This window comes from Vitis vinifera, chromosome 19 (assembly GCF_030704535.1).
Source record: "Vitis vinifera cultivar Pinot Noir 40024 chromosome 19, ASM3070453v1".
Lineage (NCBI taxonomy): Eukaryota > Viridiplantae > Streptophyta > Magnoliopsida > Vitales > Vitaceae > Vitis > Vitis vinifera.
In genome coordinates, this window is record NC_081823.1 from 6959327 (window position 1) to 6975266 (window position 15940).

At 31.1% G+C, this 15940-nt stretch overlaps 3 protein-coding genes across 4 annotated transcripts in view; all 3 read left to right on the top strand.

The window, feature by feature from the left end:
- The first annotated feature begins 5370 nt into the window (after positions 1 to 5370).
- Positions 5371 to 7178, top strand: LOC100265906 (cytochrome b561 and DOMON domain-containing protein At2g04850). Its single transcript, XM_002277533.4, has 3 exons — positions 5371 to 6128; positions 6196 to 6450; positions 6528 to 7178. The coding sequence occupies exons 1-3, from the start codon at positions 5448 to 5450 to the stop codon at positions 6963 to 6965; spliced, it is 1374 nt and encodes a 457-aa protein (XP_002277569.1). The 5' UTR covers positions 5371 to 5447; the 3' UTR covers positions 6966 to 7178.
- A 1397-nt stretch (positions 7179 to 8575) lies between these two features.
- Positions 8576 to 13123, top strand: LOC100255429 (uncharacterized). 2 transcript variants are annotated; one of them, XM_010646183.3, is made up of 7 exons: positions 8576 to 8868; positions 8958 to 9024; positions 10280 to 10326; positions 10643 to 10730; positions 11684 to 11862; positions 12188 to 12286; positions 12943 to 13123. In XM_010646183.3, the coding sequence occupies exons 1-7, from the start codon at positions 8647 to 8649 to the stop codon at positions 13021 to 13023; spliced, it is 783 nt and encodes a 260-aa protein (XP_010644485.1). In that variant the 5' UTR covers positions 8576 to 8646; the 3' UTR covers positions 13024 to 13123. The 2 variants fall into 2 exon arrangements, with proteins under 2 accessions (XP_010644485.1, XP_002278892.1); XM_002278856.5 differs by having other exon boundaries at positions 11729 to 11862.
- A 1709-nt stretch (positions 13124 to 14832) lies between these two features.
- The window catches only part of LOC100260732 (1,4-alpha-glucan-branching enzyme 3, chloroplastic/amyloplastic), a 36742-nt gene continuing 35634 nt past the window's right edge, over positions 14833 to 15940 (top strand). Inside the window, exon 1 of the mRNA XM_003634667.3 lies at positions 14833 to 15151. Within this exon, the coding sequence (XP_003634715.1) occupies positions 14880 to 15151 (272 nt within the window). The 5' untranslated portion in view covers positions 14833 to 14879. The remainder of the gene's footprint in view (positions 15152 to 15940) is intronic.

The window sequence follows — 15940 nt, forward strand, 5'->3', positions numbered from 1 at the left end:
CACAAGTTTTAGGCCATGTTTGCTTCAAGAGAAAATGGGTGGGAAAAAAAACAAGGACAAAAAGTAAGAAAAAAAAAAGTGAAAAAAAAATTAAAATAAATAAATTATTTTATATGCTCTTTAACTTATTTTTCCTCTATTATATAAAAATTAAATAATTTAAGAATATATAAATTCCTAACTAATCTTACTAATATTTTATTTCTTGTTTTATTTTATATATTGAAATCAAGTAGAAGGAAAATCATTTTTCTTAACACTTTCCTTGAACCAAACATAGCCTTAGGTTTCTCACAAGGCATGTGAAAAATGTTAAACATCACTCTAATTTTTAATTAATTAATTCTAGTAAATTACTTGTAAATTGCAGTCAAAGAAGAGAAGTACAGAAACAGTTAGGATTGATCTTTTGACAACAAAATTAATATAAGGGAATTGAAAGAATTTGACTTCCTATTAATAAATAATCACCTGATTAATGAGAAGTTTAATTAATAGTGGCCCTCAATGTGATCTAGATCGAAGTGGAAATCTAGGAGAGTTGGTGGGCTTATTTCTCTACTCACATGGGATTAATGGGTCAACCAAATCCAACTTGGGTGGGCTCCATTGGAATGAGGAGTCAACCCAAGTTTGTTATTTAGAAGTCAATCCAAGCCTAACTCAAGTGGCCTCCCAATTCTAGTTCAACCCTTGTGGGTTACTAAATTCTAGTTTGAATTAATTTTGGTCTAAAGGGAGCAAGACTTGGGAAGGGGGTCTCAAATTCTGATTACAATAACCAATGATATGGTAATAATAGTTTAAGATGACTTGGGAGTTAAGTTGTATAACCCAAGCATGGGTTGAAGCACATGCTATTGAAAATACAAACCAACATTTCTATGTTGGAATCTGCCCCAACATATATTATTGCACCCTTTAATGTATGATGCATGTCTTATTCCAAAGCTTTTGGTTATTTGGTTCCGGAAAATATTAAGGAAAAAAAATTTAAAGGAAAATTAGTTTTTTATATTTGATTGTCCGATGGAAAATATTGAAAAAAATCAAATATAATTAAAACTAATTAAAAGCTTATATATATTTTAAATTATTTAATTTTTATATAGATGAGTTAAAATAACTAAAATGAATTTGAAGTAACAAATAAAAATAATTTATCTATTTTTAATTTTTTTTTCCTAATTCACTTTTTCTTTCATTTACTTTTTTATTTTATTTTATTGTATTTTATTTCTTTTACATTTTCTCTCAAATTTTATGTCAATCAAACATAACTTTTATGTTTGGTTCCTAGAAAATTTGTAGAAAAATGCAAAAGAAAAAAACATAGAGAGAAAAAATAGAGGGAAAGAAAAAGTGAAGTAAAATAAAAAATAGATTCAAAATTAATAAATTATTTTTAAATGCTTCTTCAAATTCATTTAACCTATTTTTATTTATTATATAAAGATTAAATAAATTTAAAATATATAAATTTTTAATTAATTTTATTATATTAGATTTTCTTTCATGTTTTTCATAATTAACCAAATATTAAAAAACTATTTTTTCGTAGCATTTTTTTTTTAATACTCTTTAGGAATCAAATATAACCTTATTAATTGTCTATTTGGATATACTTTTTATTTTTATTTTTAAAATAATAAAATATTAGTAATTTTTATAAAAGATACAATAAGAATTTTTAAAGATGTGAGATAAATTTATATTTTTTTTTATATAAAATGTTCTATTTTTTATTAAAAAAAATTGAACATTTTATATAAAAAAATATTTTAAAAATAAGATTCAATCCGACATTAAGCATTACAAATACATATAATGACTAATTAATACAAATTGTAGGGTGTGTTTGGTTCTTTTTTTTTTAATTTAAGATTAACGAAAATCACATTTTAAAATTTGAATATAGTTGTAAGTAAAGAAATAAAAGTAAGTTGTCGATCTCCCTTTTATTTTCACTCTAATGATGGGAAATAGGGAGAAGAAAAAATCTCGAATTTGAGAAAATCTCGTATCAATGGAGATTCCACTTCATGTTTGCCTATGGAATGACAAAGCAAAAATAGACCAATCTTTTTTTTTTTTCTTTTCCCTGTATTTTTAAAAGCGATCCACTTTTGTGAAGATGACTTTAACTACTCGTCTAAGTTAACATTAATTCCCAAGATTAGCAAAGGCTATACAAAAATAAAATTTGATGTGAATTTCAAATTTTCAATTTTATTAAGACTTGTTTGGATCTAGTTTTAAGAACAGTGTTCTATGCGTCAGAACAAAAAATACAAAAATATGTTCCATAATAAAAAAATTATTTTCTACTTTCTGTTCTTAAAAATAAAAAATAGGATATTTTCATAAAATATTTTTTAATTATTTTATATTATTTTTACTTGTTTTTTAAGAGTTGTTGTAAAAAATAATTATATAAACATATAAAATGATTAAAAATAAAATATTTGATATAAAAATCATTTTTAAAATATTAAAACATGTTAAAAATATTTTAGGTTTCCAAATAGACTTTTATTCTACAAATATTAGAGAACAATTTTCAAAAATTACTCCCAAAAACTATTTTTCATTATTTTATTTTCGAAAACGGTCATCAAACATGACTTAAGTCATTAAAAGAAATTTTGGTATTCTTTAAATTCTAAGAATTTGTTTTGAAAAATATGTTTTTTTTTTTTTTTTTTTTTGCTCCCAAACTTAAGGTGGTATATATTTGATTTAATTCTAGAGAGTTTGGGGAAAAAAAATTCTCTATTTTAATTATCCATGAAACAATTGAAATATAAAAATTAAGGTTATGTTTGAAACTATACTTTTCAATAATAGTTTTTTGTTTTTTGGGATAAAAAAATACTTTTGGTTTTTAATTGTTTCTACAACAAGGTTTTAAGGCATTTTTTGAAAGCATATTTTAATTGTTCTAAAAAATAATTGTATGAATATAGAATATAATAAAAAATAAATAAAACACTTTAGAAAAAAGTTAGTTTTAAAAGATATTTAGAAATATATAAAAAAAAAAAACAAGTTGAAAACATTTCAAATTACCAAAAAGATTTTTATTCCAAAAAATATAAGAGAATTGTATTTGAAAATTATTCTTAAAACTATTTTTGAAAATTTTGTCAAATAACCCTAAGTTTTTCAAAAATAAAAATCTCAATTTAATCATATTTTTTAAAACTTGTTTTTAAAAACTATTCTTTACTCTTTTAACTTAAAAACAGTTTTTAAAAACAAATTTAAAAAAAATGGTCAAATGAGCCCATATTTTCTTTTTGTTTTTAAAAATTGCTTTAAACAACTTTTACTTATTTTTAAAAAAATTATTCTTTATTTCACTTTATTTTTAAAAATTATTTCTAGAGAATAATAGTCAAATAATGTTAAAAAATATAAAAAATAATTTTCTATTTTTAAAAATAATTTTTCTTTTATTTTTAAAAGCCGATGAAAATAACTTCTACTTGTTCTTTAAGAATTATTATTTATTTCACTTTATTTTTAAAAATTATTTCGAGATAACAACAGGCAAACAATGTTAGAAAATTTTAAAAAGGGTTTTCTATTTTTAAATCACATGGCCATACATGCTCATAAGTTTCCCAAACTTTCTATACCCGTTCCAAATTAATGAGAAAAAAAAAATCTCTTTATGATATTTTCCCCTCTTTTCTTTTTTATTTTCATATTCTCTCGGGCTTTGTTTTAAATCGTTTTCTTTGCTCACCATTTTCTAAACTCAAATATAACCTAAAAGCTTGCACCCTCTTCCATGCTTTTGGGATTCGGTCAAATTTTGAGGGAATTAATCTCACATGGGAGCATATGCATGATACAAACAAACCCAAAAAAATAAAAAAATAAATATCTGACAATTTAGGCTGGTGGGGGGTCTGCAACGTTCATTTTGTGCTCCAAAAGGTGTGAAGCATTTTCAAAAGATGATGCCTCTCAAGTACGCCTGGAGCCTGGTGCTGTGCGTTCGGACACCCATCCAAGCTTAATGGGAATACTATAAAGAGAAAAAAAGGAGAAAGTTAAAGTAGTGTCAAGAATATAGCATGTTATAGCAAAGCAAAGCAAATGTATAGAGGATTTCTTCCTTTGCTGGGTAAACTGGTAAAGCACAAAACGTGAGACACGACTCCTTCAAACTTATCAATCACCCCTTTATTGCTTTTTGCTTACCATTATTGGCAAGCCAAGCAGGGGTGCTGGCAGCCGACATCGCATGTCCATATGTTGTACATCATGGATTCAACGACTAACCAAAAATAGAGACTTCTACATAAGAATATGAACTCATCTTATATCCTTGACACTTCCGTTCAAAAATGAATTATTCAAATATCGAAATATTTAATCTATCCTTCCTAAACACCGATTGGTTTTCAAAGATAAGGGTTAAAACCCAATCAAAAAAATGGTATCAAAGTTAAATGTTATAGGTTAATTTCAGGAGAATGTCATATTGAAGGAAGAATTGTTAGTGTAATAATGACGCTCTTAATCTTAAAATGAGTCATCCGAATGATAGTGATCCAATGTTAGAAAATGATTAATTTATCATCAATGGATATCAATTGATTTTTAGACCAGATCATCAAAATCTAATAAAAAGTTTTGTTTCGTGGACATTGCCATAAATTTTTTTACGGCATATTTTAACATATTCCGTACATTTTGATTACCATTTTTTTTCCCTACAATATAAGGACAAGAATGATTCACTAATGTTGGGCGCAATCAAAATTAAAGCAATTGCATCAAGGCATTTTCTTTTGAGGCAATTCATGACTTTTGTGACCCCTCCCTCCTTCCCTGCTTTCTTCATCAAGCCTGGACCAACCCTGCGGCTTTAACTCGATCGTCTTATAGCCTCGGGTTTGTCACGAAGGCTCTGTCCTCATTTTGAAGGCTGCGTTTGGACTTTTAAAAAATATAAAAAATAAAAAATGATTAAAACTAGTTTAAAATTTATATATATTTTAAATTATTTAATTTTTATATAGGAGGGAAGAAATATGTTAAATGAATTTGAAAAAATATATATAAAAATAATTTTATTTTTTATTATTTTTTATTTACGGCCCATTTTCCCTCAAATTTTTAAGAACCAAACATATGGATTAGGATGTATAGTGATAACAAAGCGCCTAAGGGATGAGTGTGGAGCCAAAAGGGCAATGGGTTTCTTTCCGAAAGCGCTGTGCAAGTAGGGACTGGGGAGAAGTAGAGGTGGGTGAGGTGATCGACCAAATAAAGAAAAGAATCCAAGTATGGAACAAACAATATGGATAACTTGCACTAAACTCCAGTGATTATGCATGGCATAAAATAAAGTTCCACTTGTAATAAAACCAACTATTCTTCTAACTGTCCTAAGCCTTGGAAGAGATCAGACACACGGAGAGCTGTCGAACATGTACTCTTCTAATTGTCCTAAGCCACTACTCATCTTCCCAATATTGGCTACTCTCTGCCTCCTCTCCACCACCACCTCCACTGCCCAAGCCAGCACCCAATGCAGTGAGCAATTCGAATTGATGATCACCAATGGAAATGGAAGAAACAAGCCAAAATGCCAGAAGTTGACAACTCTAAAGGCTGAATTCGGTTGGACTATTCTTAAGAATAAGTCCATCGATATCTTCTTCGGCGCAAGGCTGGATAACGACGAGGGGTGGCTGGCCTGGGGTGTGAACCCTGGGAAGAGGCCACAGATGGTCGGGACAAGAGCCATCATAGGCATTAAGAACCCAAATGGGAGCCTAATGGTGAACACTTACAACATCACTAGTGGCACTAAGCTCGGCTGCCAGTTGCTTCCGTCCGAGCTTCATGATGATAATGATGTGTTGTTTAGTAACAGGAAAATCTTCATCAACCAAACAGAGCTCGTGGTAATATCTGCAACAGTAACTCTCCCTTCTGAATACAACATTACGGACCTCCATCATGTGTGGCAAGTTGGGGCTAAGGTCGATGGGAATGAGCCCAAGATGCACCCGACCACCCTCCAGAACGTTGATAGTACCGAGACCATAAACTTGAACACCGGGGAAGGCCACAGCGTCGGACAGCACCGGCGTCACCTAAGAACGGTAAGATTTTTTGAAGTAATTGGGTAGTTTGATCAGATGAGCTTTTACATTTTTGAGCACTCTACAGGTTCATGGGATTCTGAACATTGTGGGGTGGGGGACTCTGCTACCCATGGGCGTGATCGTGGCGAGGTACTTCAGGAAATTTCCCTTTAAAAACACATACTGGTTCTTAGCTCATATCTACATACAAATTATTGGGTACACTCTGGGCACAATCGGGTGGGCCATTGGCCTGGTGCTGGGACACTCCTCTAGATACTACACCTTCCGCATTCATCGAATCCTCGCAATATTCATATTCACCTTCACAAGCTTACAAGTAAGTATCAGTTTGTAGTCATTTTTTGGGGGTTTGATTATGAAATGATGACAGACTGTGGATACTGTTGTTTTTAGATGTTGGCGTTGAGATTGAAGCCAGAGACAAAGGATGAATATAGGAAGTACTGGGACATGTACCACCACTTCCTGGGGTACTCGCTTCTGGCCTTGATATCTGTAAATATATTTCAGGGGATTGCCATCTTGAAGCCTGACAAAACCTGGAAATGGGTGTACATTGGAGTGCTTGGGGCTTTGGCTTCCATCACTTTAGTCTTTGAGATCTGTACTTGGGTAAAATTCCTAAAGCAGAAGAAAAAGGACAAGGATGCCACCAAACAACAAGCTGGTGCACCAGGTGGCGGAGGAGCCCCTACTGGAGGAGGAGCCCCTACTGGCGGAGGAGCCCCTACTGGCGGAGGAGCTCCTACTGGCGGCGGAGGAGCTCCTACTGGCGGCGGAGGAGCTCCTACTGGCGGCGGAGGAGCTCCTGATGGAGGACCGCCTCTATAAAGAGAAGTATGTAATTGAAGGACTAGGATGGAGAGGGTAGAGCGAAGTGGGTTTTGCAATTGAATTGGAACAGGCAGAAGTGTAGGGATAATAACTCCCAAGAAAGATTCTGTGCCATTCAGGGGTGCCCAACCCTACCTTTCAAATTTTCAATTGTTGAATTTAAAAATAATTTTTGGTTGCTAATTTATTTAATTATGATTGGTTTTTGAATATCCTATGAGTCAAATCTCAAGGAATTCTTAGGGTGTGTTTGTTTCCTTTTTATTTTTCCCCCTGTGTTTTTTGGTCCTTATCCAATGAAATTGTAGTGTTGGTAATGCAGCAAGACATCCAAATAAAAGGGCGGGCACTGTGATTTAATATGCTTTTTAATCATTTTTAAAGGGAAAAAAAATGTTGATGAAAGGAGAAGGGAGGAAATAATTACAAAAATTATGTTAAAGTTTCATGCATGAAATTCAAATTGACCTAAATGGAATTCTAAAATTTAAATTTCAAAATTGTTCAAGAAGAAAGCAAGTGACAAAGGAGCAACCCACACCGCTGACCAGTGACCACACATTGTCAAGTTGTATGATATTTGACAATCTACCCCCAAAGTCCATGAAATTGCTAAACCACCACATGTTTTGCTGTGAATTCCCCAATTTACTGCTATAAAGGGAAATTTCCATTTGAACTCAGTTCACATGGATTTAAACTCAGTCTAGTTTTTAAAAGTAATTTTTTTTTAAAAAAAATTATAATATTTTCAAATAAAAGCTTATTTAAAATTTTGAAATATTTTTAATTTATTATTTTTAAATTTAAAAAAATAATTTTTATATATTGTATTTTATTTCAATAATTATCTATATTTATATAATTATTTTTTAGAACAATCTAAAAAATAAATCATAAATGAGTTGTGATATCTCATATCATATAAGAAAATTTTTTTTTAATGTTATATATAAATATGATTTTTCTTAATTATATAAAGGTGTTTTAAAATCGTAAGATCGATACAAAGCAGATAATATTTATATTATCATATGCAAGTGATTCAATTAGGTGTTTTAAAACCGTAAGATCGATACAAAGTAAATAATATCTATATTATTATATGTAAGTGGTCTAATTTGACTAAGGTGGTGTTTGTTTTTTTACTTAATTCTAAATAGAACCTTAATACTTAATAGTATTAAATATTAAGTTGTTTGTTTTTGTAGTATTTTATTTATATTAAGTATTAAAAAGTAAAAAAAAACTATTGTATTATTTTTTCTATTTAGAAAAAGTCATATATTTTGGCTTTTTCTATTTAGTAAAAAGTTTATAATAAGTTATGAAAAAGTAAAAAAACAAACAACCTAAATTCTAAAATTAAATGGTTTTTAGTAAAAAGCCAAAAAAACAAACACCACCTAAATGTTTTAAAACAGTAAGATGGATACAAAGTAGATAATATCTTTATTGGACCCTCGTGTGGGTTTTATTTGAACTCCACAATTTGTGGGACACAATGATAACAAATACAGGAAAATTCTTGTTTAACCTTTCAAAATCTATGAAAATTAACAAAATTCCCGTATATTCTTCTATATTTGCCCTTTCATCCCTGAAATACCATTAAAATTCCCAAAACCACAGAGGAAATTAAAAAATAAAAAAGAAACAGTTATTTGAGGACTCTGGCATGGCTGCTCCGGCCATGGAAGGCCTCGCCGTCACAGCTCTCCGGTCCGCTATGCTCCGTGTCCGTCAAGCGGCAGAGAGGTCCGGTCGCCGGTCCGATCAGGTCCGCGTTGTGGCTGTCTCAAAAACCAAACCAGTCTCTCTCATCCGGCAAGTCTACGACGCCGGTCACCGTTGTTTTGGCGAAAACTACGTTCAAGAGATAAACGAAAAAGCACCACAGGTCTCTCTATAGGTTTGCACTTGCGTATGTATGTATATGTATTTGTACATATACGTGTGTATTCATGTGGGTTGCTGTGGTGTGTACAGCTTCCAGAGGACATTGAATGGCATTTTATTGGGCATTTGCAGAGCAATAAAGTGAAACCGCTTCTGGGTATGTTCCAAAATTGGTTGTTTTCGTCTGATTTATCTGGTTGAGCATGTTTTAGAGTTGTGGGGTTCAAGTTCCTGAATTTATCTTGATTTTTTATCAAAGAAATGGACCATGAATTTATTGGGTACTTGTTCGTATTATTATAAAATATCCTGAATGCTGTGAAATGTGTTGATTCCAGTGTGAATTGCTATGAATCTATGCCCAGTGAATAACTGCGATTCCCCAATATTGGATGGAACTCCGGTTGTGTAATATTTAGTGTGTTATTTTTCGCAATGCTGGATCCAAGTCCGGAGAAAGGAGGAAGGTTATGGCATAATGATTGGTGGAAGCTAGTGTAAAACCTTTGGTAGGCATCTCATGAATATGATATCAGGAAAAAAAAAAAAAAAAGGGCTGCAAGAATAACTTTCTCAATTTCTAATCAATCTTGGAAGAAATACAAGAAGGCTTTATATCAGGAGCATGGTGATGGTTTGTAACCTGTAACCAACTTTAACAAACTCCCAACTCGAATATTAGCTTATTACAACAAGAAAACCCAATCAGTTTAATATATGAATTTCTGAGAACTTGTAGTATGTTAGAGTGGTGAAAAAGGAATTTTTATAGTACCCCCAAGAAGGCAAGGTTAAAGGCTTTGCCAAGTTAAGCTTTTATTGTGCAATGGCAAAGCATCCGCTGATCTTCTTACATAAGTTCTTTTTTTGCTTTTAGAATCCTTCCTGAGTTTACTTTTTGATTCAGGATTAAATCCTAAGGATGGAATTGTTTGTGATATAAGATTAGGGGAAGAAGTTCCTAGTACTGTATATCTTGTGGACTTTTGCTAACCGGGTAAATGCATTTTAAAGGTATGAGGGTTCATTAGGCTCAGACCGGCCAATATCTATACGGGAGAAGTGGGTGTTATAAAATAATTCTTGAAAATCGGAACTTGTTACTATGCTTGGAGTGGCAATGTCCTTAGCATTTCTCAATTTTTCGTGTTTCAACTACAATTTAAAATTTTATTGGTGTAAAACCGATATTATTGAAAATATTGACTCTCTACTTGTTGGTTCACTTTGGTGGATTTGATATTTCCAATGACACTTTAGAATGTTTCTAGCAAATGATTTAGATGTCTGTGCATGTGCATATTTTGGATATGTCATGAGACAATTTTTCTGGCTTGTTCCAAGTCTTTTCATTGTTTTTGCTCATGGGGGAGGATTATGCTGGATGTTAAATCTTTAGTTCATACTTGCAGCTGCAGTCCCCAATCTTGCCATGGTTGAAGGTGTAGATAATGAGAAGGTAATCACTTATATCATTACCTACAATGATTTTAGAAAGTTCTTTACTTCCATTTTATTCTGGAAAGGGAATATATCACCACAGGACGTCATGTACGACCTGACCTGTGGTAGGTAAAATTTGCTGGCTTGTCTCTGGGCCATGGATGCTTAACTAATATAAGCATAATATCCATGCAGTGGATTCATTCATATACCTGCAGAAGGTCCAGATAACAAGTTTAGTGGCCTTAGTGAAAACCGAATGATCTTGTAACAGTTCTTTAGGCTGGTTGCTTATGATGGTAATGCTTTAAATTGTTCCACGTGATTAACAGATTGCAAATCAGCTTGATCGTGTGGTTTCAGGCATCAGAAGGAAGCCTTTGAAGGTTTTGGTTCAAGTGAATACTAGTGGAGAAGTATGTGAGTAAAATCAAAACCAATACTCCATTGGCTATGTTTGGTTCCTGGAAAGTATCAAGAAAATAAAAATTTGTTAATGAAAAATGATTTTCTCATGCTTAATTTATCATGAAAAATATGAAAAGAAAATCAAATATAATTAAAATTAGTTAAAAACTCATACGTTTTTAATTATTTATTCTTTATATAGAAAAGGAAAAATAAGTGAAATGAGCTTGAAGAAGTATATAAAAATAATTTATTTTTCATTTTCTTTCATTTTTTCTTTCCCTCTACTTCATCTTTATTTTCTTTCCTTAGTATTTTCCCTCAAATTTTCCAAGAACCAAACAAAATGATAATAACACTGGATGATGGGCTTTGCCTGAAACATCAGATATTATGTTTCTTTAACTTTCTGTCTCTCTCCCACCTACATCATAAAATTATTATTTTCATCATCCTTAACTTGTAAGTGGGTTTGGTTTATTCTCGAGAATCACAGGTCAACTAATTGTAACATATTGCTCTTCCATTACTGAGTTTCCTTGCTTCCAGAAAGTAAATGATGTATTTTTGAGATGTTGTGATGTACATGCTCATTTACAGATCCATAACTTTCAGTAAGTTACCACCTTGGGCAGCATGGCTAGCATGATCGCATTAGACAACCTGTTCTATTTGGCTAGCAATATATATATATATATTTCATACTGTGAATTGGATCAGTGTTACGCTCAAATATTTTGTTTTTCTCTGTATTTGATGGTTCCAAGTATTCTACAATTCTACAAAAGTTATTTAAGTTTTTTGTAATTCTTCATGCCTATGTCACCATTTCCTGATCATTCTCACCACAGAACTAATTTTTCCTTGGTAGTTGTCAGGCAGCCAAAATATCCAGGCTAATGTACTTGTGGTCAGCTGCAAAGTAGCATTGTTGTCCTAATGCTGATTAGCTCCTTTCTCTGCAGATTTGATTTTAATCAGTTCATTGATTAATGTGATGTTTATGGCAGCAAAATCTGGAGTTGAGCCATCAGGTTGTGTGGAGCTAGCTAAACATGTTAAGCTAGGCTGCCCCAATCTCGAGTTTTCTGGTTTAATGACAATAGGGATGCCAGACTATTCATCAACTCCAGAGAACTTCAGGGTGATAATCTTGCACTTATTTGGGCACCATGGGAAAATGAACTCATGTTATCTTGTTACTCAGCATTTGAAATGAGATGAATTTTGTTTCTCATATGATGGACATAAATCCATTTGCTTTTCTTGACACTGACATATGGGATTTCAATAACTAATATGATTTCCTTTTTCTTTAATTGTGAGTCTGTTGATGTTGGTGCTGCCTCCATCTAATATGACAAATTCCATTTTGTGGAAATCAAAATCAAATCATTTCATTTCCGTGATCTGTGTTTATTTATTATTTATTTTTCTGAGGTATTATTTCATGTACTGTGATGCAACAGAGACTATTGAACTGTAGAATTGAGGTTTGTAAAGCTCTTGGAATGGCAGAGGAGCAGTGCGAGCTGTCAATGGGCATGTCTGGTGACTTTGAGCAAGCGGTAAGCAAGACCCTATTCTGGGTTCAAGCTTAATAGCTACATACTATAGCAATAAACTTCTTTGCTATGATCTAGTAGTTAAGACTCAAATGAAAACTCTATCGCACCTTGAACTATCATATTTCCTGGAATTTGGACTCCTTGAGAAATATACCGTGATTGAATTACATCATAGCTATTTGCCAACTGTCTTTGGTAGGGATGAAACCTTTGAACTTTTCATGAAACCATTTTGTAAACGCCTCTGTTTTGTTCAGAAATGCTTGGGAGTTGTTTCAGAAACGCCTGTGAAGTGCGTTGGACATTTTTGTGGGCTTCGGAATTTTTTACTGCAATAATCTCTTGAATTCAAATCAGAAATGTTTTCCCATACCTTCCTTCTAATGATCTGTAAACAACACCTCTTGCTTTTCTCCATAGTATCATCTTAAGATTTCCCAGCTGTTTTACCAAAGTTCCTTATTAGGTTTTCATTGAATTCCATTTCCCTGCTGCATGTTTCCCATATGTTTTCTGTCACATACATCTGTTTCTTCTTTTGTTTCCCAACTACACTAACAACAAAAACACATTCTTTTTGGAGTTGTCTTGAATCATTTTTTAGATCTTCTTGAAGTTCCAGAGCATTAATGAATGTAAGTTTCTGATTTCTGTAGATTGAAATGGGCAGCACCAATGTGAGAATTGGATCAACCATATTTGGACCAAGGGAGTATCCTAAGAAAGAACAGAATTAGCAGCCTCCCAGTTTCACACTTTTGTTTATGTAATCTTTAAACTCCAATGCTCCTGGCAAGAGTCCACTCTCTTGTGCAATAATATTTGATGTTGATATCATTCATTCATCTCATATTATTTCATCTGCACTCAAATATGTTTGGTTTTCGGGAAAATTTACGAAAAAGAAAATAAAGAGGAAATGAATAAGAAAAGAAAAGGTGAAAGAAAATAAAACAAAAAATAAATTTATAATATGTAAAAGCCCACTTTCTTCTGTGATATTATTTGATGTCAATATCATTCATTCATCTTATATTATTTCATCTGCACTCCAAGGCTATGATTGGTTTCGGAAAATTTGAGAAAAAGAAAATAAAGAGGAAAAAGTATAAAAAAAAAAAAATAGAGAGAGTGAAGAAAGATAAAGCAAAAAATAGATTTATAATACTTAAAAAAAGTTGAGAAAATTTATTTTTATTTTTTTAGATTTGGTATTATCATGAAAAATATAAGAGAAAATTAAATACAATTAAAATTATTTATAAAATTGTACGTTTTTAAATTAAATTTCATATGAAAAATTTAAAATAAGTAAAATAAGTTTAAAGTAATATATAAAAATAATTTATTAATTTTAAATTTATTTTTTTATTTTGTTCCGGTTTTTCTTTCTTTCTTCTACTTTCGAATTATGTGTGGTGCAAGAGTATTAAGAAAAGAAAAAAAATGTTAACAAATATAAGTTCAGGTTTTATTATGAAAAATATAAAAGGAAATTAAAATTTTATATATTTTAAATTTATTTAATTTGTATATAAAAATTTAAAATAAATAAAATAAATTTGAAATATCATATTAAAAAAATTGAATCTAAATAAATTTATGTTGAATTTAAATTTTGGATAAATTTAGACTTATAGCCCGGACACATAAAATATATGCAACCTTTAAGCATAAATATTTTAAAATTTCCTGAAAGATCACACCATATGATTCTCCTTGAGAAATAAATTGATTAATTTGCAAATACTCTTTTAATGCCCTGATGAAATTAATATATTTTAAAACTCAATAGTATTATTGTATTTTTTTTAATTATATAAATTTCTAATTATTTTCTTGGCAATGGAAATTAAAGTTCATTAATATCAAATAAATATATTAAAACTTTTAATTATACTTTATATTAAAGAGCATGTACTAAAAGATTATACCATTCTATTTCGATGAAAATACAACGATGTGTTTGGTAATTGTTTTGGAGAATGTATATATATATATATTTATAAAAAAAAACAAATTTGATAATAAAAAATTATTTTATATTTTATATTTTTAAAGGTGTTTTTAAATAATATCTTTTAATTGTTTTTGTTTGTTTTCTCATAATTATTTTATAAAATAATTATACAAATATGTAAGATAATTACAAATAAAATATTGGATATAAAAGTTATTTTTAAAATATATTTAAAAAATATTAAAAATAGATTAAAAATATTTCAAGTTTTTAAATAGAATTTTGTTTTATAAAATATTAGAGAATTTCAAAAACTATTTTTTAGAACTGTTTTTAAAAATAGTTACTGAATATTTAAAAAAAAATAAATCTATATGTAAATATTTGAAATAACAAAAGGCCATTTCTGTTTAAAATGAATTATTTTTCCGTTATGTTCACCCTTAATTCTTTCCATTTTCGTAAGACAGAAGAAGAAAGTCAGAAACATGAAAAGAGAAACATACCGTTTTGACTCGGAATCGTACTAGAACACGGTGACAGCGAGTTGTGCGAGTTAACTCATAAACCTTGGCTTTAAAGTTCCAGAACCCGCCTCTTATCTTGGGGAGTAGTTCTCATTCTCTCTTCACGATGACTTCACTTTCTCTTCCAACTCAATTTTCTTGCCATCCAAACGCCTCTTCTCTTCCTTTTTCATCCCAAAACAGAGCTCGTAATAGGGTCCCCTTTCCGAAGAAAAAATGGAGAAATAGGTGGAGATGCTCAGCCGCTGAGCAACCACAGCAACACCGGACCAAGAAGAAGAAACCCCAAGCCGAGGCAGACAAAGGGATCGACCCTGTTGGATTTCTCACCAAACTCGGCATTTCGCATAAGCAACTTTCTCAGTTCCTAAGAGAAAGGTAATTCACTCGAATAAATAAAAAGGAAAATGCTCCGTTTGGTTGCTGAGGAGGTGTAGAGAAAGAAGGAAAATTGAAAATTTTTGTACTTAAGTCGAAAATATGGAGTTCAAATTTTGCTTTGGTTTATAAAAGGTTATTAAGAAAAATGCGGTGCATTCATTTGGATGACAAGAAAGTGCAAAGAAAAGAAAAGAAATGGAAAATTTGGATTAATGTATTTTTTTCATTATACGGGACCGGAGGTATTCAATCGAGGATAGAACTTCACCCCGTTTTAATAGAAGAAGCAGAAAAAAAGAAAACTTGTCTGGTTGCTATAGTGCTGACTCAAGTAAAGGAATTGGATGCTGGTGTGCTTAAATTGAAAACATAGGGTTCGGAATTTTCATTTGCTTTCTAAAAGGTAGATAGAAAAAATATGGTGCGTTTGGTTGATGAGAAATTGAAGTAAAAGCAAAGGAAATGAAATTTAGAGTTGATTGATTTTTCTATTATATGGGACCTGTGGGAATTAACGAGTTAGTTCTATTGACATCATATTTGTGATAAATCCTTTTGCTCGGTTCCTTTAGCAGAGATAATTTCATCAACTTTCTGCCTGGTTGCTGTGAAAAATGAAGAAAGGAAATAGAGTTTTGAATCTTATATGTTGCGTTGTTTTAGTTTTTAAATGAGTGGAGGCTTCTATTTTCCCGTCCAAAACATAGAAGATTGAAAATTTTAACTTTTTTGTTTTTCCTTCCTTTTCTCAGCAGCCAGACACTGCAAATTGGAAAAAAAAAAATG

Bases quoted from the DNA above. Each gene is read 5' to 3' on its own strand.
- LOC100265906 (XM_002277533.4), top strand. From the start codon at position 5,448: ATGTACTCTTCTAATTGTCCTAAGCCACTACTCATCTTCCCAATATTG. The intron at 6,129-6,195 runs GTAAGATTTTTT...AGCACTCTACAG, and splicing joins ACCGGCGTCACCTAAGAACG to GTTCATGGGATTCTGAACAT. The intron at 6,451-6,527 runs GTAAGTATCAGT...TGTTGTTTTTAG, and splicing joins TCACCTTCACAAGCTTACAA to ATGTTGGCGTTGAGATTGAA.
- LOC100255429 (XM_010646183.3), top strand. From the start codon at position 8,647: ATGGCTGCTCCGGCCATGGAAGGCCTCGCCGTCACAGCTCTCCGGTCC. The intron at 10,731-11,683 runs GTGAGTAAAATC...CTTTCTCTGCAG, and splicing joins GAATACTAGTGGAGAAGTAT to ATTTGATTTTAATCAGTTCA. The intron at 12,287-12,942 runs GTAAGCAAGACC...TGATTTCTGTAG, and splicing joins CTGGTGACTTTGAGCAAGCG to ATTGAAATGGGCAGCACCAA.